Consider the following 26,244-nt stretch of genomic DNA (forward strand, 5'->3'; position numbering starts at 1 on the left):
TTCACTCTACCAAGCCCGCATGACGTTCTACAGCTATAAAAGAAACTTATCCCAACACTTGATATACTCTGTAGAAGTACGTCTAAAGAACTGAAAAATGATAGTTTTGATGATGAAAGACAAGAATTTTCGTGGAGAAAAATCCAAGCACCGCGACAAAGAAGATCGACCTGAACTAAACTAGGTAAAACAAAATCCGTAGCCTAATTTTAATCGTATACTACTCGGATAACAGATGAGCTTTTTTATACCTGAAATGTGACGCAAGAATTAATTCCCAGAGAATTGATGGGCGTTTTGTAAACAAGGTGTAGCAAGATATAATATGCATGCACACACTCGCGCGCGCACACACATATAGAGAGAGAGAGGGGGAGAGAAATCTTGGGGTAAACTGGACGACGACTGCTGTTGATCTTTCCCAGCTTGGGCGGGTCCATATTTGGGGGCGACTAACGTGGACAGGGTAATAGCTCGCATGTTGAACCTGCGAAGTTCTTAGTCCCTCGCAAAGAAGTGTAATTGGTAAATTGTGAACACATTCTGGATTTATTTCTTAATCGAAACTGTTTAATTTGTAGATCTTGTTAAGAAGATACAAGTTGTGGAAGATCATGTGGATCGAATACCGGTTGATAAATAATCAAAGAAGACAAGTGCGGATTTATTTTTCTGAAAATAGAATTGGCCACACTTGATCACACCTCTCTCCATGTATATAAGCCAGGGCAATCATCTCTCTCTCTCTCTCCCTGATCTCTGCATCCTGTATTTCATCGCTGATTGGCGATTTTACACTGTTTTCCTCACTCTCCCACTTCCAATTCCCCTCCAAGTAAAGCACCAAATCCGGATTCCGAAGCAGAAAAGATCCAGCAAGAACAACTGCATCGCATCCCATCAATTTGCCCTAGCATATAGTAGCACAAGCGCTAAATTACGAACCCCTAATCAAAGTTCGTGATGGACCCCTCCATAATGAAGCTCCTCGAAGAAGACGAGGTTCCCTCTCTCTCTCTCTCTCTCTCTCTCTCTCTCTCGAGAAGTGAAGAGTTTTAATCGTTCTAATACAATTCGTTTTGTAGGACGAAACGATGCATTCAGGGGCTGACGTGGAGGCGTTCACAGCTGCACTTAACAGGGACATAGAGGGCGATAATACCTCCACATCTCAACCCTCTGATTCAGACACTGGTGCGTATTCCTTTCATTCCTCTGATTCAACCTTCAATCGATAATAACCCCTCAACCCTAACTAAATGGAGTGCAAAATTAGGACTTTCCCTAGTTTTGTCTGTTTTTACCTTTGTTGAAATCCATTCTTGTCTAATAAGTTATTTTCCTCTTTGTTGCTTGTAAAGTGTTGCGGATTTAAATTTTACTTATCTAGTTTCAATTTTGTTACTTTAGCTTATACGTAGAGTGAGCTATAAGAAACATGATCCTGGGTTAGCTTAGGAGCTTAGTCTGTAATTTGAAAGCAGGGTTTTAGCTTATACCTAGTGTTATACTGTTGTGTCTTCCTCCCATTTGTTAGTTATCAGATCAATAATAACCCTCAAATTGCGCTAACTAAATGGCGTACAAAAATTAGGACTTCCCCTATTTTGTGGTTTTTTACCCTGTTGAAATCCAATTTTTGTTACTGAGTTTATTTCCCTCTTTGTTGGTTGTAAAATGTCTTGGATCTGACTTTATCTAGTTTAAATTTTGCAACTTTAGCTTATACTTTGTGTGAGCTATTAAGAAAAAGATCTTGGGCCAGCTTAGGAGCTTAGTCTGTGATTTCAAAGTAGGGTTTTAGCTTATACCTAGTGTTAGACTGTCATGCCTTCCTCCCATTTGTTACTAATCAGATCAATAATAGCCCTCAAATTGAGCTAACTACATGGAGTACCAAAATTAGGACTTCCCTATTTTGGGGATTTTTTCTCTGTTGAAATCCAATTTTTTGCCAATCAGTGTGTTTTTCCTCTTTGTTGGTTGTAAAATGTTGAGGATTTAAGTTTATATATGTAACACCCCAAAAATTCAGAGACATTAAAAAAATTGAAAAGAGATTTCCAGTTGGTTTTCCATTTCGAAGCATTTAAAATTCAAAAAGTTTTGTCAATTCCAACACAATCAAATCACAACATACCAACCTTAAAGTAATTTGCCAGATTCTCTTACTGTACAATATTAAAATAATTAATTGAAATTACAAAGCAATTAAGGGTGTAACTAGGGTTCGATAATATCTTCTTTGGTCAACATTAAATCATTCTTTGCCTACGGCCCTTCTGTTCCGTCTTCAATACCTTACGTTCGAGTTACCAGGGCAACATAGTACCGTGAGCGATGACACTCAATAGCCAAAATCCACCCGAAACCCATAACTTACAAACAAAGGCATGTACAATACAGTTAAATTAAAAGGCAAATTAAGCAATAAGATCAAATTCAATTACTAGCCATTAACTCAGTGAATTCTAGAATCTCAACCTTTGAGAAACATCCTCCCATGCTAACCACTAGGACTATGGCTATTCGTGATACCGCTCCTCCTTGCTTGCCCTAACCGGGAGCCCTAATGAAACGACCTAAGTTATTTACTTAGTCGGAGTCATCAACCACCTCGCAAGGATGAATTCCCAAGGGAACTAACTGTAACCACTGGGCCCACAAGGAACTAACCGTAACCTTGGGAGTATATAGACCATAACCTGGTACTATAATATATATCATCCTTTTATCTCCTATTCAAAAAGAGCAATCGCGTAATGCCATATCCTAAGGTTTCGAATCGACCATCAACTGCCATACCCTGGCTTCATTTCTCCTCTCCCAAACTAGACTCTGTGGATAACCTCCAACAGATCCGGATTGACTGGGTAACCTCCAAAAATCCCACGTAAACATCATTCCTCTGGCTAACCCCCAATTACCTCATCTCCTATCTTCCGATTTCCTTTAACTTAAAAATCGTCTATGTGATCTTCTATCTAAGTACACCAAACCCCTATGAACCTAATGTCCATTCTAAGTACAACAGCATTTCACACAGTTTAACATTTTTACTTAACATGCTAACAGACTAACAACAATTAATTTCACAATAAGAACAAATCATGCAAAACTAACATGCAATAAAAATTTATCATGTCATCGAGTTTATCATGCAAATAAATTTATCATGCGATTAAACTAAGATTAAACCGGAAATTTATTAACCGTAGGACTTATAATGTTATCACTTATTCATTATGGTGGTTTAAAAGCTATTCAAACTCAAGGGGACAAAAAGTAAATAATCTAATTAAGTTTTCAATATTCCAATGGCCACTTTATTCAAAAAAAAAAGAAACATGGTTTTCGGCCGGGTGCGACCGGCGACGTCGGGTCCGAATCTTATCATACCGAAACAAAAACAAAAATCATTACGGAACATAATATATACGTAGGGAGGTGAGTTCCGGACTACCTCTTGTCCGCGAAAAGGTTTTCGGAGGGGTTCGGTGGCAGGTCGAGGCTGCGGCGGAGCTCAGCTAAAATGATGGTGAGAGGATGAGCGGCGGCTGGAGGTGGCGGTGGTGCTGACCGGTGGTGGGATCCGGTTGGGGGTGAGCGTGGTCGGATGGTGATAGTGGTTGGCTGGAGGTGATGGAGGAGTTCGGGTGGTGGGAGGAGGTGGCGGGTGATGATGGCAGGTGGCAGTCCGGTTGGTGAGGTGGAGAGGTGGTGGAGGAGTTCGGTTGGGAAGAGGAGGAGAAGGTGTGGTGTTCGGGTGGTGACGAGAGGTGGCGATGATGGCGAGAGGTGGTGACTATGGAGGCCGGCTGCCCCCTCTCTCTCTCTCCCACACTGCGTGCTCTCTCTCTTTCTGCCGTGGGTGTGTATGTGCTGGGAACAAAAACTAAAAGGGAGGAAAGGGGTTATAATATTGGGTTTGGATCTTGGCATGGGGGGTTTTAACTCTTGGGTCATGATGTGTTGTCTCACTTGGAGGGAATTAAGGAGAAGAATGGGGGATTTTGTTTGCTCCCTCTCTACCGAAAAAAATGAAGGATGGGGGAAAATGATCCGGTGCAACGCACGAACACATTAGGAAAAACCACTTGCCGGATACGCGTGCACACGATCGATTACGGAAATAAAACTGGTGTGACGACATAAATAATTTTTTGAGCAAATAATATTTTGATAATTATTATTATTTATAAAAAAAAATACCGGGTCTTTACAATATAGTTTGAGTTGAAGTCCAGATGGCAGGGATGGGCTTTGACAATATTGATATTAAGGCATTGGGTGGGAGGTCTGTGATTTTAACTTGTTCTAGCAGAGACGAAATGGAGAAAATGGTTAAAGAACGCTGTCTTCAAAGGTGGTTTTCTGAAACTAATCCGTGGGATGGTCAAGCGGCGTGTGCTGAAAGATTTGTTTGGTTGTGTTGTTATGGGACTCCGCTCAATGTATGGAGTAATACTTCCTTCCAATCTATTGGGGAATTATGGGGTTCCTTCATATCTACAGACGAATCAACACTGAAGATGTCATCTCTTGCGGAGGCTAAGATTCTAATCGCCACAAATATTTTCAAGGAAATTGACGAGTGGATTACCGTTGATGTCGAAGGTAAGAGCTACAAAGTTAAGGTGATGGAAGATCCGTGTAACCAACCACATGAAGCGGAGAAACAGATTCCAAGAGTTAGTCTAGATATTTCCTCGAATTCAGAGGAAGAATCAAAGGAAGAGGAGGAGGACGATGTGGGGGTTATTCCGGTGTCTATGAGTGCAACCAATGGGTCCTCTTCAAATGCGGAGCTGGACGTTGTTCACAGAAGCGAATCCCATTGCAAGTCAGTAAGTGGTGGCGTCGATACTAGACTCAATGAGGTCAATCTTGATGAGGATAATATGCTTGTGGCCGACTCTGAACCTTCGGAGTCTTTTCAGGGTAGTGAGGATAGTGAAATAGCTGCAAAGGAAAAATCCCAAACCTTTTATGATGGAGCAATTGTTGCGGGGGATAATACTCCTTGTTCAGAAGATGGCGCAATGGTATATGACCCTGCTTCAGAGGTTGCGGAACCTAATGAAGGCTTTTGGAACCTATCAAAAGTAGGCTTTTTAAATGACAAGGAAGTTGAGGGCATCCATCTTTTTGTTGACCTCAACCCAGTTGAGGAGGCTAAGAATTCAGGGAAAGAAAAATGGGAACAGAAGTCAGTAGACAATATTTTGGGCATTCCAAAACCCAAGAAGAGGGGTGCAAGTAAGAATCACAAATCCAAGAAGACAGGCGGAAAAAAGAAGCAAAAAAGCATTGTGTTTAGATCTGCGATTGCTGCTGCGGCTTTATCCACTTTTTCCGGAGACACTAACAGGTTTCACCTGGATGATGCAAAGGCTGCTCGGTCTATCGACAAAATCTTGGCCGAAGATTATTTGGGTGATGATGAGGAAGTTTTAAGTAAACTCATGATTGATCATTAATCATCTCAGGGGCATGTGGTTGGGTGTGTTTTGTCTCTTCTTTGGGTTTTTGGCCCGGGTTGGCTTCTTGCCATCCACGGGTGGTTATTTTCCCTTTTGGTTCCTAGCAGCATGGCATATGATTGTCAGAGTTCTCTTTGCTCTATTTGATGCCTCGTGCTTCGGATCCTTTTAATCTTTGTAATCTGTTTTCAAAAATTAATAAATTTTCTTTGCTGTTCAAAAAAAAAAAAAATAGTTTAGTTTTATAACTTAGTGTATACTTAGTGTGGGTTATTAAGAAACATGATACTGGGTCAGCTTAGGAGTGCTTAGTCTATAATTTCAAAGTAGGGTTTTAGCATTTTATACTTTTCACATGCTAGGGCTAAGTCACATAGTGCTCCTGCGCGAGCGTGAAAGCGTCTTTCAAAAAAATCCAGGATTACTTAAATTCACGAGAGCGAGAATTGAGAGTGGGAGCAAGGGTCCTACTGAATGATTAGGAGACTTAGTGCTATTGTAAACTTCCCGACGGCTACCTGGATCTGATTATTGGGTAGGATTAAGTATACCTTCCATTTGATAGTAATCAGTTCAATAATAACCCTCAAATTGAGCTAACTAAATGGAGTGCGAAATTAGGACTCTACTTATTGTTTGTTTTTCCGTTGTTGAAATCCTTTTATGTACAATAAGTCTGTACTTCCTCTTTGTTGTTTGTAGAAGTTTAAGGATTTGAATTGACTTAGTTTTAATTTCATAACTTTAGCTTGTGCTTGATGTGAGGCTGTGAGCTATTAAGAAACATGATCCTGGGTCAGTGTGCAAAGGGGTTTTAGCATTTGCTACTTTTTCACATGCTAGGGTAGAATACCGAACAACAATGTTTGAGTGGTCGGAAATGATAAGGGGATACGTCCTACCGTACCTTGGGACATATAAATTTGTACCTCCTCCATACTAACTAACAGCCCCCTCGGGGGATGGTGAGAAAAGAAAAGGAAGAACCGAAGAAGAAATCCTATCACTTTTTTGGATGGATAAAGAGGTGAGGCATGGTGAAAAGTGAAAAGAAATTGTGTGTTTAGTGGTATATTTTTGTTTCCCACGAATTGGTGAGATTTGATGCCAAACTCCAATCTTTTATTCTCACCCTTTCTCACCATCCAAAGGGGCTGTAAGAGGAAGGGTTTAATTATACCGCATCCTCCAATGTACTGTATGTGCATATTTTTTTAGGATTGGTTGTCTAATGGATATGTAATCCTTGCCCTGTTGCGGGGCAAGGTCATACACAATCCAATACTAGATTCTGTGTAGACTAGCAAGTATTTTGTTTTTCACATTCACAAGTGTAACTTCAAAGTGTCGGGAAGGAAGAGGCTGTGTATTTGTTGTTTCTATTGTTATGGAGTGAGTGGTTATTTGTGGGGACGAGCTTGTTCATACAATAGACATTCATTTTCTAACTTTCTATGCCCACTTGTACAAACTTTGCTAACACGAAAGTTTAGCGAAAAAACTGCCTAATTTAAGCTTACCAAATGCCAAAGAAGCAGCTCTGGGGACCCTTTTCTCTCCTCCTTCAGTATCCCTCGCATTTTTTGCAGAGGTTGATGAAGGCTTGAAATTCACTTCTTTGCCCGGTTGAGAACCAAAAAAGCCACATCGATTCCCCCTCATTCATGTTTCTCTCGGGCCTTCTCAGCCATTAGTTTCCATTCTGACAGCATATCATCCCCTCCAACAGCAGCTCGGGCAGCAACATTTGCAGCTGTGGCCTGCATCTTGTATCCTCGTCTTTGTTTGCCTGCATATGTCGTAAAAAGATTTAAAAAATAACCATTTTCCCTCCTTTTAGTGGTGAATGTTCTTCTATCAATCCTCAATGTTGCATGGAGTGTGGAACGGGTATCTAATGTGAATATGTGCCTAAGTGCCTGATATGTATATCCTCAAATGCATATGCTTTATGATTGGTTGTCTTATGGACATGTAATACTTGGACTGTTGCATGCAAAGGGTGAAAATAGAGTTCGCTTGGATTGATGATCGAATCGCGCGTCTAATCTGACTAATCAAACAGGCCGTACATCATCTGATTCAAATTTCTCTGTAGAAGCCAGCAGTGGGTTTATATTTGCGTAAACCAGCTTGTATTTTTATTTTTGACATTCGTTAAGTGGACCTTTCACTGTGTCAGGAAGGAAGAGGCTGCGCATTTGTTGTTGTTATTGTTGACGCAGTGAGTGGTTATTTGTGCAGATGAGCTTGTTGATAGCTATTGACATTCATTGTCTAACATTTTAGGAAGGGAGAGGCTGTACCTTTTGTTGATTTTGTTTGACAAGTACCTTTTGTTGTTCTTATTGCCTATTACTGGTTGAGGGTATGCTGTAAGGAATTCCCGTTGGAAGGTCAATGCATTAACAATTTGACATAGAATGCAAACCCATTTTAGTTGTACCGGAGAGGAATGGGCTCACGGAGGTTTATATTTAAGTTGCAAAATAGGACTTAGGTTTTAAGGGAAGGAAGAAGAAGAAGGTGAGATAGGGAAAAGGAGGAAGAAAGAATAACTAGGGTAAAGATGTAGGGGCATAATAAGCTTCTCTACCAGCCATGTATTTATGATGTTATGACCTGAAACAAGAAAATAACCTACCCTGTAAAATCACTAGCACAGACTAACAGCAAAAAAACTAAAATATAACGCTAACAACTATAATGTTTTGGCCAGTAGCTATGGATTATGAACTCATTTTGGAAAGCTAGATTTATACTGGATATGAGTAGGAAAAAAAATTATAAAATGTAGTAAGCTTGTTGTTTTGACCGATAGCAGAGCATGTACACGAGAGTTCGTATGTGGGTTTCTTATTGATGTATACCGAACAGGATATTGTATTATCAACATACTTCTCTTTCTTTGATTTGTGGTAGACTGGTAGTGTATGTTTTAGTCAGTTTGTTCATTGAGGATCATATTTCAAAGTTTCCTTTTGTATATTATGGGACTAGTCTGCTCAAGTGGCCTTCATACTTGGATTTACTGCCTTTGACCCTTTGGACACTTTGCTAGTTATTTTTGTTCCCTTCTTAGAAGCATCTTGATTGATTATTGATTGAGTATTGCACTTAACAGCAGCTTTATCTAAAGGAATCTATCGCACTTCCAGTCAGTTATTTCCCCCATGGCACACTTCCAGCCAAGATGAAACAGCGAATTCTCGAAGTCAACAAAATCTGAATGGGTCCCAGCAACAGGCTCAACATTCATCTGAGACGGATCTAAAGCAACATGGATCTGGTCCTGAGAATCAGCGGCAACAGATTGACAATCAATTGCTAGATGATCGTCGACAACGGCAAGCAGAACAAAATACCCTCCATTTTTCTAGACCACCCAGCATTCATAATTCTGAAAAAAATCCCGAGTTACCAAAAATTAACCAACATGCAGCGGCAACAGAACAGAAGCCCGGGAATCCACGTGGACAAGTGCCTTTTGGCCTGTTGCTACCACTCTTAACACCTCAACTAGATAAAGACAGATCCATGCAACTTCAAACTGTTTTTAATAAACTGAAGGTGGATCCCAGACGTTGACTTCTATTTATCAACTTTACGAGTCTTATGAATGTCTTACGTTGGATAATCTTTTGTGATGACTCTCCAGCTGATGGGGTAAAATTTCATTTTTATTCAGAAAAATGAAATCTCCAAAGATATCTTTGTCCAGAACATGAGATCTATTGTTGGGGACCAGATGCTCAAGATCGCAGTGTATAAATTACATGCTCAGGTAATCATAAATCAGTTATTTGGTTGGAGTTACATATTACTTAATAAAAAAAAAGTGTTCTACAAAGTTGATTCTGAAAACCACAAAGATTATCTAAACTATACTTTGATTGGGGTTTTGCTGAAACCAAACAGGGAAAACAGGCTCGAAACTCGCAGACTGGACCCAACCAGTTATCATTACAATCCCAAGCTTCTGCACAAGAACAGCATCAGAAAATGCAAACTGTTGGTCCTCATCAGGGAAATGTTCCCCAGTCATTTGCACAACTTCACCAGAAGGGAGGCACCAGTGACATGTCACATATCCCGTCTTCTGCATCACAACTGAAATCTGATTCAGCCAATTCGACAATGGGCAAGAAGCCATCTTTTCCAATTTATGGAAGTGCAGGCAATAGTTATCACCCATTTTCTGGATCTAATGTTAATGCTTCAGCCGCATCTCTCAAACAGCAACCCCATGATTCACAAATGAGGCAAGCTTCAGTTCATCAAAGCATTGATGCAAATCAGGTCAGTGACATCAACTCAGGCTGAATATTTCTAAATTCAAGTGGCAAACTTATTTAGGTGAAGAGTACAACGGTGAAGAATCTTTCTAACTTGATAAAATAGTAAATCTTTGCAACAGAATTTGGTTCATTGGCAATCATCAACTGGTCAAGAGCAGAAAAATGGTGCTCAATCATCGATGGCTTACGTTAAACAAGAGCCTGTTGATCAGGGGAATGAGCAACAGTACAAATCACTTCTGTCTTCCCCCAGGGGGTTGTCTTCTTTCTCCCCTTCACAGGCACATGGGAATGCAATGACAGGAACTTTAAAGGATGATGCCCTTGAGATGCATTCCGCCAGGATGGGGTTCTCCGGGATTACAAGTACGGTGCCTTCTAATACTGCATCTTCTTCTATGACAGCACAGCTGGACCCCAATAACTCGGTAATCTTAACGGGATCATTTACACTTACATGGTTCTGTCTTATTCTAAGATTCTCTAATGTGTGGATTGAACTTCAGGATGAGATAAACGAAATGTCCCACCACTTACAAACGCTCTTAAACAGTGAAGAATGTATAGAAGATTTTTAGGAACATTTCGGGTTTCTGTTGGTGTTCGTACATTTTGACTACTAGATCTGATGTTTGTCTTAATTTCAGTCGTCCAGCTATTTTGATTGCCTGATTGTCTTTCGCTGCTAATTGATGGCTAATCAATCTGGATAGTGTGTACTCTTTAATCATTAAATCCTGTAGTAGTGTCAGAGAGTTTCTATAGAGGTTTATGTGTGATTGCCTTTTAGAAACTTTGAACCTGATAAAACCTGATTTTTACCATAAAATAAACTTCACATTCCCGGAATTTTCGTCGATGGGTTTGGGTCGTGGCAGCTACTGATCTTATATTCATTGCTCTTCTCAAACTAAGAACAGAGAATATTTATCCAGCAATTTTAAAAGCTACTTCTAAGGGTTTTTTGAAGTGCTTATTTCAAGACAAAGGACAATTAAATATAAAGGCTCAATTTGCAGCTCTATAGGGCATTCTTGCATGTACATGCAAGAGGCCGGCAATGACATAGATGGTCTATATCGACAGGGCCCTCGTAAATACATCCAGTACATTGTCGTATGTGTATAGTCCATAAATATAGCGATAGCGCGTGGTTGATTTTCAACATGACTTTGTCAGCAAAAGAATAAGCATTTTGCAGGAAAATTCTTTCATAGAACTTATTTATCATTGGAGAATCAGTTCTCCTGCGTTTGCTTGACTCTTCAGTTTTCCTTCTCTTGTTTTTTATGCGTTACTCTTAATTTTTGATGTCTTATCATTTTTAATTGACCTCTTCCTTTCTTTTATGTTCAAAGCTCTTCCCTTTCCTATTAATGGGATTATTAATTGTTCTCTTCGGAAAAGGAACTTTTTTGGTTTACTATAATTTTCCAAAGTATTCACGATTAATTACTTTGTTGTCATATTTTTGCTTCCGGCTGTCCATTGGCTTACTTGTTGCTTTCATGTTTTATCAGTTAAGTTCTCGAATCCCATCTGCACTTACTCCAGTTGGACCTGGAAATAATGCAAAGACTCCCCCGAAAAGGCCTCCTATTGGTCAGAAGAAACCACTTGAATCCCTTGGTTCGTCGCCACCTCTATCAAGGTGTATTTCTTTAGCTGACGAAACTGAAAATCAGTCTTTGATTGTTGGTGCACTTTTGTTTCTCACTCACTATCATCAACCTTTTTTTTGTTATATCTGACAGTAAGAAGCAAAAAGTATCTGGGACCTTTGCGGATCAAAGCATCGATCAACTCAATGATGTAACTGCTGTTAGCGGAGTTAATCTTAGGGTACGATGTTTTGCCATCATCTTTCTGGAATGTCAGTTAATAGCGCTCTCTAATGGTATGCTAGCCTACAACTATATTTTAGTATGAAACTCCAGATTGCCTCTTCCTATGGTGGGGCAAAACACATGTTATATTTACCTATATCTGTATATTGTGCAGAATTGATTACAAGGCACTATAGCTAAAATATAGCGTGTCCATTCATTTCTACCTCTTTCACCATGGGCCCACATGTAGCAATTCAATGCATCATGATTTGAAATAAATAGATGAAATAAGATCTGCACCATTGTAGAAGCAGTGCTAGCCATTTAGCTATTGAACCCTTAGTGATGGTCTAACTAAACACGCTTTGCAGATACTTTAAGAGGAGCTCACAGTTCTTTGATATGCTGTGTAATGTAGGAAGAGGAAGAACAGCTGCTTTCCGGGCCCAAGGAAGAAAGTCGAGTTTCAGAAGCATCTCGAAGGGTTGTGCAAGAAGAAGAAGAAAGGCTGATTTTGCAGAAAATACCCCTTCAAAAGAAATTGGCAGAAATCAGTTAAACATTCGTTTTGTGATGAAAATTTAATCTCTGTTGAATTTATGAATTTTGTTTCTGGAGAGAACCAATTTTTTGAAGCATGCAGCTTGACAATTTGGAATGTGTATCGTGGCAGTGTCAAAATGCGGTGTGAAAAGTTCAAGCAATGATGTGGAGAGATGCTTGTCACTGGTGAGATTCTTGACCAGTATGCTTTTTTCCTTGTTAATCTTGCACCTTTCTTATGTAACTGAAAGTCCAGTGTGTAGAGGAAAGAATGCGTGGGCTGATAAGTAATCTGATCAGACTGTCAAAGCAGGTTGGTCTTTTTTTGCCTTATCGTTTTTTTCTTTCCTCTTTGTGAAAATGAGTAGTCAAAGAAATGAAAGTTGATTTTGACCCAATATGTTGACATGAACTCTTGTAGCGGGTTGATATTGAGAAGCCAAGGCACCAAACTATTGTAACTTCAGATGTTCGGAAGCAGATCTTGGCGATTAACCAGAAAGCCAGGGAAGAATGGGAGAAAAAGCAGTCGGAAGCAGAAAAACTCCAAAAGCTCAATGAAGTGAGTTGCTCTTGCAAATTCAATTTATTTTGTGCATTTGCCTGCTTAGATACATGTGTTTTAAGTGTTATTTAAATGATTGCAGCTAGATGGTGATGCTGGAGTTGATGGTGATAAGGAGAGAGATGATGGTCGTGTGAAAACACTTAAGGTATTGAGCATGATTTTGCGGTACACAGACTCTTAACTCTTCCAAATGTAGATTTAAGCACCTGTCTTGGACGCCAAGCAAGCATATTTTGTAATTATAATTTGCCATGAACTTTGCATACAACTTATATATTACTCGTGATACACCTAAATGCACCTTGTATACACTATTTATCTTAGAAATTGAAGGAATATTTTAAGAATATGAATTTTACAGTGGGTCCCTGTGACCTTGAAATGAAAATTGGAGGAATTGAGCACTTAAGACACATATTCGCATTAGATACCTGATCCACACTCCATGTAACATAGAGCATGATTGACAGAAGAATATTCACCACTCAAAGGGGGGGAAATAGTTTTTTTTTTTTCAACTTTTACTACATATGCAGGCAAACAAAGACGAGGATGACAAGATGCGGGCCACAGCTGCAAATGTTGCTGCCCGAGCTGCTGTTGGAGGGGATGATATGCTGTCAAAATGGCAGCTAATGGCTGAGCAGGCCCGACAGAAACGTGAAGGAGGGGGAGTCGATGTGGCTTCTGGTTCTCAGCAGGGCAAAGAAATGAGTTTCAAGCCTTCATCAACCTCTGCAAAAAATGCAAGGGATATTGAAGGAGGAGAGAAAAGAGTCCCCTCAGCTGCTTCTTTGGCATTTGGTAAGCTTGAATTAGGCAGTTTTTTAGCCAAATTTTGGTGTTAGCAATGTTTTACATGTGGGCATAGCTTCTTAGTACAGAGGTTTTCGAAGATGTCGACTTATTTTATAGTATAAAATTTATGAAGGAACCATTTTGTTGATGGCGGTATTTCCTTAGTTGTGCTACATTTTTACCAAATAGTGGTATTTCCTTCGTTGTGCTACAAGTTTATCAAATACACCATGGCGGCTACTCTCTCTCTCTCTCTCTCTCTCTCTCTCTCTCTCTCTCTCTGTGTGTGTGTGTGTGTGTGTGAATTAGAAGTCTCTCATATGCCTGAGTGCAGAATGTATTGTCCATTTAAACACGTCACAACGATGATTTTCTTCTCTTGCATTAGAAACAGTATTTGATAAAAAGAGTAGTCAATGATTCATATTAAATTGCTTGGTTTTTGCAGTCACTAGTATGTTAATCAACGTTGACAAATGTAACTGGGGAAAAGTATTGCCAAGTCAGCTGAGATTTGAATGATTTGTTAAGTAACCCTTAACAGTAGGGTTTGTTAGCAGAACATCATTAAACCATATTGCATGAAACTTTTTTTTTTTGGATTAAACCAATAGCATGAAACTTGAAGCTAGAGAATACCATAATTTTTAGTTGCTCCTTAAAATATTGTTAGGGCAGAACAAGTTCACGCAAGAGAGTATTCATTGGTAGACTCTCAAGGAAAGAGAATTAATGTGTGAATATTCCGGATAACTAATCTTTTCAATTGATTCCTTTGCGTATTATTAGCTTAAAAGACTGCAAACATATTGTTAATGTGTTTTGTGCAAGTTTTTGTTAGTTGCGTCAGAAAGCTCAACTTGTTTGGTAAAGTAGCTATCATTAGTTTTTGTGAAGTTATTGTTCGGATACCCTTTTTGTGCATACATATTCAACTTGAAAGATTGTGGTGTAATTTTTCGATTTCTATTTTAGCAGCTCAAATGAGCGGCTCCATTTTTCGGGGTCCAATTAGCTGAAAAGTCAAATGAGTGATAATTCAGAATTGATTGCAAATGCCTTTAGTTAACTTAGTTAAGTAAGCTAGCTTATAATTGCCCTTTGTTCTGTTGGAAATTGATTCTTCTCAGAGTGTATGTCGAGTTAATTAACAACTTCCTAGTTCCGGGACCAATTATTACCTTATCAGGACCATATAATTATCATTTCTTGGAGTTGCAAGTCTTCAAATTTGAAGGCAGAATTTCAGGCAAATTTGGAGGTTTGGTGAGGAAAAATCAGGACAATTACCAAGATACCTTTTTGTTTTATGTTATTTCCTTGCATGATTGTTTGTTCACATTGTCAAAATAAAACAGGGATACAGCTCAGTTCATTTAACAGCATCTATGAACACTCTTCAATATTTTGGCACGTCTAGGGAATTGAATGGAGCCTTAGTGTGGTAAATTTCCGCGAAATGATAGTTTGTGTTGCTTGTTCCATTTCACGAGTTCTGATTTTAACCCTTGTTCTGTCAATAGGGTCGAGTAGGAAATTGGCGAGGAATCAAGTTGTGGTGCCTCAAACTAAAGCCACTCCCTCTATCTCGATTAAGGATGTTATTGCTGTCCTCGAAAGGGAGCCCCAGATGTCGAAGTCTACAGTGATGTATCGCTTGTATGAAAAAATGCGTGGTGATGCTGTAGCTGAATAACAATTCCCGGATGCAATCGTGATTCCAGCAAGATGTGCAGCTTGAGTTCTTTAAAAGGCAAGGCTTGCTAAGATCCAATGCTAATCTGTTGTTTCCAAAGGCACATTTATAATGATTCCGTAGTTCCAGTGACGTGTTGAGCTTGAGTTCTTTAAAAAGGCTTGCTAAGATCCAATGCATTGTTGTTACCAAAGGCACGCTCGGCAACTGTAATTTTATGTATTTTTTTGTGCTTCTCCATGTGCTAGCAAGGAAGATTGCTAGTTTATGCTTGTAATGCCGATTTGCTAATATGCAAATTGAGTTCTGTATTATAAATGCAACATAATGTCTTGGGTTTTTTTTGTGTGCACTATGTATCTCTAATATCAAGTAGAGCTTTCGAGTCAGCGTGTTGTGACCACAAATCTTTTTTGTTACTTTTTCTGGACTGGCGATCTGTAATTTGAGATTGACGTTGCCATTCTTTTCAAGATTGGTCGGTATTTTGCTACCACTATTGTATGCCTTCAGGGATGCTTCCAATTTACCACCCGTCGAGCACGGAAGTTGGCCTTTAGGTGCCAAGTGGAAGGGTTGTTGCTCAATGGATAGTTAAACTGTTGTGTTTTGCCAAAAAGATACTAATAAAATCTACTGAGATTTGGTGTGTTTTCTCCGGAGGAAAAAATAACTAGAATAGCATTCTTCAAAATTTTGAACACTACCGTCTTTATAAATTACTCGTGATTGCTTGTATGATGAGGTATCACATATTTTCTTTGCAGATTGAGTAGTCTGTCATAGAAATTTCTGGGCTTGTATCAAAAAGAGGTATATTTTCTGTTTTTTCCTGCTGCTACATGCACCAGACAGACTATTGCCTTCATTTTTACAAACGTAAATGCATTCCGTTCAATTTTACAAACGTAAATGCATTCCGAACAGGTTTAATGATTTTCATGATTTTGACACAATTAAAGTATACGATGAGTTTTACAAAATGAACAGTTCCGACCATTAAAATGAGTTTCGCTTGTGCCCAAAATCAACAACTGCACGGTGCAGTTTCCAGCTGGGGACTGCCGAGAAGCCAACTTCATCTCTTGGTGGGAGGAGTTTCGGCAGGACGAAATGTTGAAAAAAGAAAAATCATAATGCTCTTGGAAAGGTGTTTTGTTTGATGTTTATTGCTTGAATTTATAAAAGTATACTCCAATAGTTGTACAATACGGGCCGTGTGGCATAACGAAACTGTTATTTTGCACATCTTGTTGAGAACATTAACCTTGCAAAATCACGAAAATAGGATGCCGATTAGCCTTCTAGAAAAATCTTGAAAATCAGATGCCGATAAATACCTGTTCGTAATGCATTTATGTTTGTGAGAAACAGTTCGATCTCATTCAATCAAACCCATATATACAGGTAAATTCATTTCAAACAGGTTAATGATTTTCATGATTTCTGACAGTTGAGATTCTCAACGAGATTTACAAGACATCTCACACGGTTCCGATCATTCAAATGAACCTCTCACTTGTGTCCAGAAATTGCCGACTGCACAGTGCAGTCCCCCGAGAAGCCAACTCCTTCAGAGTTTTAGTTTATTGCAATATAAGTTAACCAAATATATAGGCAAGACCTGGACGTCACTCAAATTGGAACGGTTCATGTTTCTGGGTGTTGACGGTTTCCAGAAACAAAAAAGACAAAACACCAGTCACCAGCACACAACAATAGAAGAGTTCAAACCAAAGGCAAAGGGCATATTATAGACATACTTCACCCAATTTATACTTAAGAAATCCCTCAGGGACATATCCCATAATGATGTTTCACACAGTTGAAACTAAATCATCTCCCTAGTCTAGAACAGGCTCAATAACAACACTGGAAAAGATTCCAACTTCAGCACATCGATAGCGGAAGGAACAACATTACAAAACCCATTATCACATTAGGCCTTGAGATGGGGAAAACATGCGAAGAAGTCGGCCTTGGGGTGCTTTGCTTCAGCATGTTCCTTGCACTTCACTTCTGATGTGGTGCAAATGAATGTCTGCATGCACACCTTGCACTGCATTCAACAACTATCACTCATTAGAGACATCGTAAATACACCAAAAAACTCAGTCAATAGTAACAAGGGCAGTTGGCCCAGCAGTTGTTTAACTACACTTATTGCAATTAGTTTATGGTTTGCGAGTTGGTCAATACCCTTTCTGATGGTTGGATGGGATCCTTCCAACATATGACCAAAAAATTCAAGCAGGAGTATTTATTTGCCTTAAAGATAGACTAATTGCTGAGAAAATCATTAATTTTTTCCTTTCCCCTTGCTGTGTGAATCCAACGGCATAAAAAAGATTCACTGTTCTCACCTAGTATGTAAAGCTGAAAACAAGTGAAGTTCTTCATATGTGATCCACCAATGCCAAGAATCCAAGATAAACAACTAAACTACTTAGAAAAATAAGGTTGCATGAGAGCATGCTCCAGAGAATAGCAGTTTTTTGCCACTTTCTGCTGGATTGACAATACAATAACTATTGATTTGACACAATACTATGCGGAAATTGAGAAGCAACAGAGACACTAGCACTGCTGCTTCTCTGTTAATTCTTGCCAGTCCCCCAAATTTCACCAAGTGGAGGCAAAAGAAAAAAATTAAGGGATTCTACTTGATCACACTGAAAAAGATGATACGAGAATCATCCCATAGTTTCCTTTTCCCTTAAAAATCCCTCCACGAAATTATAGATCCTAAATCAGCCTCACTGGGCATAAGATGGATGCTATGCAGCCATAATCAAACAGGCATTCTGAAAGTATCTTACTCAAACCTGCTCCAACAATATAAAAAGGTACTAATTCATCTTGATAAGGTTTATTTATGTATTTTTTGGTCCACCACTAACCCAAAAAGTCAATTGGGTTCTCAAGCCATAACCTTATTCAATGAAGTACACATGAATTTAAACAAAAGAACAATTTCATCCCACACCTTCCTTTTTTTATTTTATGTTAATCATACCACACCTTCAACTTGGTGTTTGTATCGCGTTACTTGAACTTCTTTAACTCCTATTAACTAAACCAAACCAAGCCTCAAGTCCCAATCACTTGGGTCCTGTCACACGAATTAATTTTATTGAGCTTTGTCGAGAGCATCGTAATATCAAAAAACCCTAGATCCTTTTGAACTACTGCCCCAAAAGTCAAACTTGAGGACAAATTCCTTCCCAATTTGCAAATTTACGGACACAAATACGAAAGAAATTAGGATAAAAAACATCAAAACTGAAATTGACTTCAATTAACCGAAGCACAGCCTAATCTATCTACATATTATGTCGTGATCAAGACAGAGAAATAAGAATAAGAGACGAATCAACCTGGATCGACATAGCTTTCTTGTTGGTCTCAAGCTGACTCCCTGCCCACATATCAAATCATCAGATCAACATCAAAACCCCTCTAAAAACCATTAATTTTACACCTAATTACCAAAAAAGACAAAATTTAAAGACAGTACTACAAGGAGAAACAGATGAAAAATCCAAAAGAAGACGTTTTTATACATCATCAAATCGTTCGCACAGATCAATCGACAGATCAACGAAAATCAAATGCATCTTTAACAGAACAGAATGAACACCACAAAAAAAAAAAAAAAAAAAATCGATATTCGTGTGATTGTACGTGTATACGGAGAAATTGTGCGTACCCTTAGCGCCGGCTTTAGACTTCTCGAGATTCTTCTCGCGAGCCATCTTGGCCTTCTGTCCGTTGCCTCCGCCCATGGCTGCTGCCGCTGCTGATTTCGAAAACCTAGATTCGATTTGTGAAATTGGAAACCCTAATTTGAGCTGCGTGCCCCCTTTTGCCTGTGTATGGGTTTGGGGGCCGAAGAATTGGGGGACGCGGTGTATATATAAATAATTCGAGCTTGGACCGTGTATTTATTTAACGCCCACCTACTTTTATTTTACTAGACTAGACTAGACTAGAGATAGAAATATATGAGGACCAGAAATAATTTAATTGCTTCAGGACAAAATAAATATACAAGAAATAAAAAGGAAGATTAGATGAAACAAGTTATGGAGGACAGCAGCACCACGTTGGCCTTATCACTTGTTTGACTACGCCTCTATTGTGTGGGGTTCCACGTATTTATGTCGAACTACTTTGGCTCTGGTGTATTGGGTGTGGACTTAGGGATGATGCCAAGTGGGGTGCCGAGCGCTCGCATCCGGTCGTTCATCTCGGTACCAACAATTCGGGGATCTAAGCGCATACAGATTTGAATTCGGTCAAGATCTAAATTGTTGATTCTCGACCTTTTTGTGCCGAGATGAGTGACCGAATGCCCGCTTGATACCCCACTTGGCAGAAGGGTACTCGGCAACGTCCCCAGGTCTGGTGTATTGTGGGGGTATTTGTTGCACTTGAATTTACTAAAGAAAAGTTGCCTACACAGTAATAATTAGAAAGAAATATATAGTATTAAAAGCAAATACATTCAACCCACAAGTCAAAAGCATAAATTATGCCAGATAAATTTACCCAAATTTTTTTAAGATAAAAAGATAATCATAAGATGCGGAATATTGAACCGAAAAGTTTGACATTTTGGACTCCTAGGTCCCTTTCCAATGCTTGTTCCCTTTCATCTCGTTTGACAAGTATGAAAAAGTGCTGGTAGTCGCTTTCATGGTTTTTTAATCACCACACTTTTTTTTTTTTACCTTATTGCATGTAAATTAGCTACTCCCTCCGGAAGGATTTGTTTGTTCCCTTTTTGATTTATATTGACTGTTCAATTTCAAAATCAATAAATGAGATTATGTAAATTTTCAAATCAATGAATTAGATTTAGTTTTCTTAATAAGTTGGAAACCTAAGATTGGACAAACAAATCGAGACGGAGGGAGTATATTCTTTAATCTTTATAAGAAAATCTTTTTAATGGAGGGTACTGCGTATGGTTATTTATAGAGGTGAATCGCAACGAATCAAAAGTGTTTTGGACGGTCCGCATGTCAATGAAATTTTTTCGAAGAAGAATTTCATTTTTTCTCCGAAATAGTTTCATTTAAATCCGAACCGTTCAAAGCTGAATTGGACGGTCGAGATGTGGGGACTGCTTGAATAAGTTTATCTCGTTGTTTATCCATGGGTAAAAAAAGGGTTCACTTTTGAATGCGCAAAACCCAAAAAGAGGTGGGTTATATGGAACAAAAAAAATGTGAAAATTAATTTCCGAACGTCTACCTTAAATAAATAGTTAAATACAAAGTTTTGGATAAATGAAATTCCAGCATCACACGAAACGCGTGTCAGCCTGACTTCGGGTTGGTGTTGTGCAGTCGTGCTGCGCACCTCTGAGCCGTTGAATTGTGCATTCATTCGACGGTTCGAATCTCATCTCGACAACTAACGATTGAGAGCTGTGCACTTCACTGCACAGCACAATCCGACGGCTCGAAGGTGCGCAGCACGGTGCTGTGCATCTCATTGCACAGCACCAACCCGAAGTCAGGCTGACACGCGTTTCGTGTGATGCTGAAAATATACCTCTTATTGATACAAGCCAGAAATTTCCCTGAGCAGACTACTCAATCTGCAAAGAAAATATGTGATACCTCATCATACAAGCAATCACAAGTAAGTTGAGTAACTTATAACGACGGTAATGTTCAAAATTTTTTTTTTTTGGTAAACTATGTTCAAATATTTGAAGTATGCCATTCTAGTTTTTTTTTTCCGGAAATGAACGGCTCTCTATCATTGGTTGCCGAGATGAGATCTGAGCCGTCGGATGCATGATTCGACGGTTCGAAGGTGTGCAGCACGGTGCTGCGCACACCATTGCACAGCACCATCCCCAATTCGTGTCAGCATAAAGACCTCCTTTAATATGCATGGCTTAGGTAAATCTTGGGCCAGGCTTTCCATTTGTTTTGGGCCGGGTTTTCCATTCGTTTTGGGATTTTCTATTGGGCCTCTCACAATGGGCTTATTAACTGGGCCAATCCATGCAAACTATTGTGTTTCTAGACTTTCTCTTTTACTCAAAAAATGAGTTAGCTATAATGCGGGTGTAAGATTTTCGATGGGGCAATGGGTAGAATTTATCACTTTTTTTTTTTCCCAATTATATTATGGGTAAGAAGGAAAAAGAGAGAGAAAGAAACGAAACGAAACTGCAGTTTATAGCTGATATATATATAGCCAGGTGCGCCCAATGCATTCTGCTTTGGTGCATTCGTCATCGCAGCAGAGTTTAACCATCAATGCGTTCTGTTCAAAACATCAGATATTGTGTTTCGTGAGAAAGTGTCCCCTGACGAACCTCTTGCTTACTCGAATTAGCTAATTTGAGAAGCGTAATTGAGAAATTTGAGCAAACTCGATTTAATTTTGATCGATTAAAGTGAAGGCCCATGAATTTCGATTCTTAATTGTATTAGTCCCTGTTATTGGACGATGGTCGGTGTTGTAAAATACCCCTATACCTTGTATAATTTATGCATGGTCCCTTTCACCACCATCCCACCACACACCAAAAAAAAAATCTGCATTCCTAAAATACCAGGATTTGAAGAAAAATTATTTGGTTCTTTTAGAGCAATGCTCAGCAATGCCCGGGGAGCCTCCCACACTATAAACTTTTGTGGAACCCACCGCAAAGTATGTGGATTATTCTGCACAACTGTGATCAGGGCCGGCCCAGGCTCAAGAGATCTGTGCCTCAGGCATCCAAAAAAATTTAAATTTTAGGGGCACTCCAATATTATTTGTAATTTAGTATATTTATTATTTGTTCGTTTTACAATACAAATGTCTTTGCTAGCTCAGTGGTAAGTTGATTTTAGTTTATGTGAAGTGTCCGAGATCGAGTCTTTTGGGCCGTTTTTTCTTTTGAAATATTATTTTTCCAAAAATAATGCTATTGTAACTGTTAGGTTTTAAAACTAAGTCAAGTAGAATTCAAGCCACCCACTTTGGCTGTTGGTGTTAATATAAAGAAACATTTCTGTCGTTTAATTCCAAAAATGCATAGGGCACCATCCCACAATTTAGCATTGAGCATCCAAATCTCTTGAGCCTGCCCTGACTGTGATATGGGAGAGGTTGATAGAGTGGAAGCGTTGAACACAGTCTCTAAATTTGAGGCAAATAAAATTGCTTTAATTACATGTTAGTCATTGTCAAGGCCATCATTGGAAGAGATTATTGAACTAATTAACGTGTTTTGAGGAAAATCTCTGAAGCAATCTGAGATTTACTTCAGCAGAACTGAAATTATCTTTGATCCGGATTACAAGAGATAATTTGGGAAAATTCAAGTCAAGAGTATTTAATGTTGGAAGGGCCTTTACCACCATTTCAGGCCCTTTAAAGCATAAATAATGCACGTTAATTACTCCTTAGGAGCACAGATCAAAGGAAAAGCACCATTTTTTGCTTCAAGAAAAAGAAAAGGACTTATTAAAGCACAAAATTAACTAGACTATATAAACTTCCCATTGCTTTTGTTTTTGCTAACAACAAGCATGAAAACAAGAAACCATAATCAACCCTAAGGGATTAGGTAGAGTGAAAATGAATAGTAAGTGTTTGTCTTTTTATGAGACCGCAAGTTCGAATTTCACGGAAGCCAATCATTTCAAATCTTGGGATCATTCGAGAGTTTGTCCGGTCGTTAACTTCCGAACATCGAAAATTAATCAAGCTGCGCGTAAAGTGGGCCGGACATATCTTATTTATTAGTAAAAGAAAACATAATCAGGGCTACACGTAAGAGGGTATAGACTAGAGAGAGAGAGAGGAACATACTACTCCTAATAAAGTTGTGGCGATTAATTATTCCTTTCATTTTCGTTGCTTTTTTGTAGGGTAGTTTCAAGTCTGAAAGGGAGATGATCACATGCATCAACCCCACTGAAATTATGGCATGGCATGCCTTATACTAAAGTAACAAAACATGGTTTTAAAATGGGATGTGATAAACTTTCCTATACTTTATCCTCCAAAATAGTACTCATTTAATACTCTCCTTGACTTCTTATCCAACCAACCACTTAGGCTTTGATTGGAGAATTGGAGATGGTATTGTACAGTGGTGTGCGCAGTACCGTATTGTACACCTCTGAATCATTAGATTGGGCGTTCAACAGCGCGGATCTTATATCAGCAATGAACGACTCTTGATCGTTAATTGCCGAGATGAGATTCGAGCCGTCAAATGCACGATCCGATGGCTTGAAAGTGGGCAGCACGGTGTTGTGCACCTCATTGCAAAACACCAACCCGAAGTTTGAAATTTGGGGATGGAAAGGAAAAGGATGGAAAATTTTAATGCCTTGGTCTCTTCCCTTTTCAAAAAAAATTTAAAAAAAAATTCCTCCTAGATTCCTTCTAGATTCTTCCTACTTCCAACATTTCTCTCTCTATATCTTTCAACTTATTACCCCTACTATTTTTCAAAAAAATTTCCAAATATCAATCCAAATAAAGCATTAAAATTTTAAAAATTCTCTCTTCCTTTGTTTGGTTGTTAAGGAAAGAGAGGAGAAAATTTCAAACACAAACTCAAATTTTTCTTCAACTTTCCCTTTCATTTTCTTCTTAATCATTTTCATCCTTTTCCACTTCCATTCCCAAGTTCCAAACAATGCCTTATAGTTTCCGACACGTCATTACCTCTATTTAAAGTAGGATGTACGGTTTTACATATTCGAATAATGTATACGTAACAAATCCCTAAATTGAATGGACAGTCATTAGCATAAGGGGAAAGAAATCCTAGGGTTGACGTTGAACTTCAGGCTTAACTAGCCGGCGCCTAATTCTCATTCATGAGGAGTAAAGATAACCTAGGAGTTGAACCATCCAATTTCCTGTAGATCCTCAGTTCAACCGAGCAACTCAGCACATCCACTCCAAATACGCACATGTCAATCCCAATGGGCTGGCTTAACCTGAGTTCGAGGTTTGCTTTCTTCTAAAATCTCGGATCGATTTTCGTTGCAGCCATTTTTGTTTTCTGTCATATTTATGTAATCATTTGATTCATTTTGCTCTTATCAATACAGCTACTACACCACCTTTCTAAAGGTTATATAGGGAAGCATTTTTTATTTTTCTCTTTCCTAGTCAACAAGTTAGAAACTGCCCGTGAATTATGGATGTCGATCATAACGGTTTCGGATTGGCATTGCGGTGCTGTCGTGGCGCAATAAGGGTTTTTTTTTTTCCGACGGTCGCATATGTCTGGATCAGTTTTTTTATTAATTTCTTCTTCAATCCGGTTAAATGCAAGAAATTCATGCCGAGATTAAGGAATACGCAAGTTTTTTTTTCCTTACGACCGGACCCTAAAAATCAAACTCTGATCAATTGTATGAAAAGTGGATTCACCAATAACTGGTCCAACCCTTGGGTTGGCGCAATAAAGGTTAGGCACCTTCTGTAGACCGAAAACAAAAAAAACTGGTGAATCCATAGTTGGGTCGACCCAAAAATAAGAAGACGGATTCTTGGCAGTTTGTCGAGAAACTACACCCATTTTACACACCAATTACACACATTCACAAAAATGTTAGGGAAACATTTGTGTGAGTGTGTGCGCATTTAGGTGCGTTAAAAATGGATGTGATTGTATAATTAACTTACTAACCCCCCAATTCCCCCTAACCCCGCTGATGTATAACTTGTAAGTGGAATTCCGCATAGATTTATTTGTCCAAGTTGTGCACTTTAGTTCAAATACATTTTTTGTAATTTATTCTTACCAATCTAAAGTTGTAAGATTTCTTCCCTAAAAAAAACCCTTATAATTTTGTATAAATAAAAATTACATTTAGATAACAAATGAAAAAGAATGTGAAAATTAGTATATAAACTTGGGTTTAGATTTTTAGGAAGTTTTTTGGGGTACCGAGTAAAAAAAGAGATAGAGAAATGAGAGTAGTAAATGAAGAAAAAACTTATTGAGCTTGCGCGCAGATAAAGAGGTTTGTTTTAGAGACCTAAAACAAGCATAGTCATACTATTTTTTTGGTTTTTTTTTTTGAGATTGAAGTAATTTAGCATCTTTAGTAAATTAGTAGACTAACTAAAATTAGTCTTTTTAAAGAAATATATTTTGTTCATTCATAACTCTGAAGTGAGTTGGGGCAATTGACGCCTTTGACCTCCAAACCTTAACTAGTAAGGTTTTACTTAAAAAAATCATTCAGTCCATCGTAATGATCACATGGTTGGACAACATTTTTCTCAATGACAACAGATTACTAGTATTTTGTAATTATTTTAATTTTTCTATGAATGATATAATGTAATGATGACCATGGGATCCAATTTGATAAATAAAACATCACAAATCACGAGAAGGAGACCATCACACATAGACATGTTTGGTTATTATTCTTGCTTATTCCCTAGAAAAATAAGTACTACTTCTATTAAAATATCGTATATTTCTTTTCTGTACAGATTTTAATTACGCAGTGTTGATTATTTTAACTAATAATACTCTGTTGATCTCAATTTGTTACTTTTTGTTGAGAGTTACTCTCAGAGTGTTAAACCAATCGGAGTGACGTCACTTTAAATTACCTAAATTTTTCAATGTATACTGATACTTTATATGTGATTTTCATTTTTTTTAAATATAATTAATTGAAATTTAGAAAATAAGATTCATGTTGTATAACTAAACTATTATTAATTAAAAACATACAAAATCTTCTCTAATTATGATAGAACGAGAGACAGCCAAATTAGAATGGAGGAAATAGATAACAAAAATGGAGGAAATAGATAATAAAAAAAGCCAAATAAGCAAAGACATCTAACTATTTTTCCTTATCATAAAATGTACTTCACATATATTTATGAGAAAACTAACGAATCACTAATAAGCTTAATAACATAATTCTTTAATAATATTCTTTGTTCGCGTTCTCAATCCTTCGTTGTCACAAATTTTAATACTACTGCTAATTTAGGACGTTTTCAAAGGACGTTTCGTACT

General features: G+C 38.4%; 2 protein-coding genes across 4 annotated transcripts; one reads left to right on the plus strand and one right to left on the minus strand.

Annotated features, from left to right (window-relative positions):
* Positions 1–681: 681 nt before the first annotated feature.
* On the plus strand, positions 682–15,604 carry LOC131332308 (transcription initiation factor TFIID subunit 4b). 3 transcript variants are annotated; one of them, XM_058366457.1, is made up of 16 exons: positions 683–869; positions 942–1,002; positions 1,086–1,194; positions 8,608–9,053; positions 9,172–9,267; positions 9,402–9,782; positions 9,901–10,209; positions 11,302–11,432; positions 11,536–11,623; positions 12,029–12,164; positions 12,284–12,339; positions 12,410–12,466; positions 12,575–12,715; positions 12,801–12,866; positions 13,258–13,525; positions 15,043–15,604. In XM_058366457.1, the coding sequence occupies exons 2-16, from the start codon at positions 964–966 to the stop codon at positions 15,213–15,215; spliced, it is 2,496 nt and encodes an 831-aa protein (XP_058222440.1). In that variant the 5' UTR covers positions 683–869; positions 942–963; the 3' UTR covers positions 15,216–15,604. The 3 variants fall into 3 exon arrangements, with proteins under 3 accessions (XP_058222442.1, XP_058222440.1, XP_058222441.1); XM_058366459.1 differs by having other exon boundaries at positions 682–1,002; positions 8,623–9,053; XM_058366458.1 differs by having other exon boundaries at positions 684–1,002; positions 8,611–9,053.
* Positions 15,605–16,942: 1,338 nt separating this feature from the next.
* Positions 16,943–19,407, minus strand: LOC131333863 (uncharacterized protein At2g23090). The gene is made up of 3 exons (XM_058368649.1): positions 18,925–19,407; positions 18,593–18,633; positions 16,943–17,274 (listed from the first exon to the last, which is right to left on the minus strand). Exons 1-3 carry the CDS (start codon positions 18,998–19,000, stop codon positions 17,155–17,157), a joined length of 237 nt encoding a protein of 78 aa, XP_058224632.1. The 5' UTR covers positions 19,001–19,407; the 3' UTR covers positions 16,943–17,154.
* Between the last annotated feature and the right edge of the window lie 6,837 nt (positions 19,408–26,244).

The sequence above is a fragment of the Rhododendron vialii genome, chromosome 7a, assembly GCF_030253575.1.
Source record: "Rhododendron vialii isolate Sample 1 chromosome 7a, ASM3025357v1".
NCBI lineage: Eukaryota > Viridiplantae > Streptophyta > Magnoliopsida > Ericales > Ericaceae > Rhododendron > Rhododendron vialii.

What these genes read in the sequence shown, in the direction of transcription:
- LOC131333863 (XM_058368649.1), bottom strand. Translation starts at nt 19,000, where the DNA reads ATGGGCGGAGGCAACGGACAGAAGGCCAAGATGGCTCGCGAGAAGAAT. An exon ending in GTCTAAAGCCGGCGCTAAGG is followed by an intron (nt 18,634 to 18,924) that starts GTACGCACAATT and finishes ATATGTGGGCAG; the next exon opens with GGAGTCAGCTTGAGACCAAC. An exon ending in AGAAAGCTATGTCGATCCAG is followed by an intron (nt 17,275 to 18,592) that starts GTTGATTCGTCT and finishes TGTTGAATGCAG; the next exon opens with TGCAAGGTGTGCATGCAGAC.
- LOC131332308 (XM_058366457.1), top strand. Translation starts at nt 964, where the DNA reads ATGGACCCCTCCATAATGAAGCTCCTCGAAGAAGACGAG. An exon ending in TCGTCGCCACCTCTATCAAG is followed by an intron (nt 11,433 to 11,535) that starts GTGTATTTCTTT and finishes TATATCTGACAG; the next exon opens with TAAGAAGCAAAAAGTATCTG. An exon ending in AGCTGCTTCTTTGGCATTTG is followed by an intron (nt 13,526 to 15,042) that starts GTAAGCTTGAAT and finishes TTCTGTCAATAG; the next exon opens with GGTCGAGTAGGAAATTGGCG.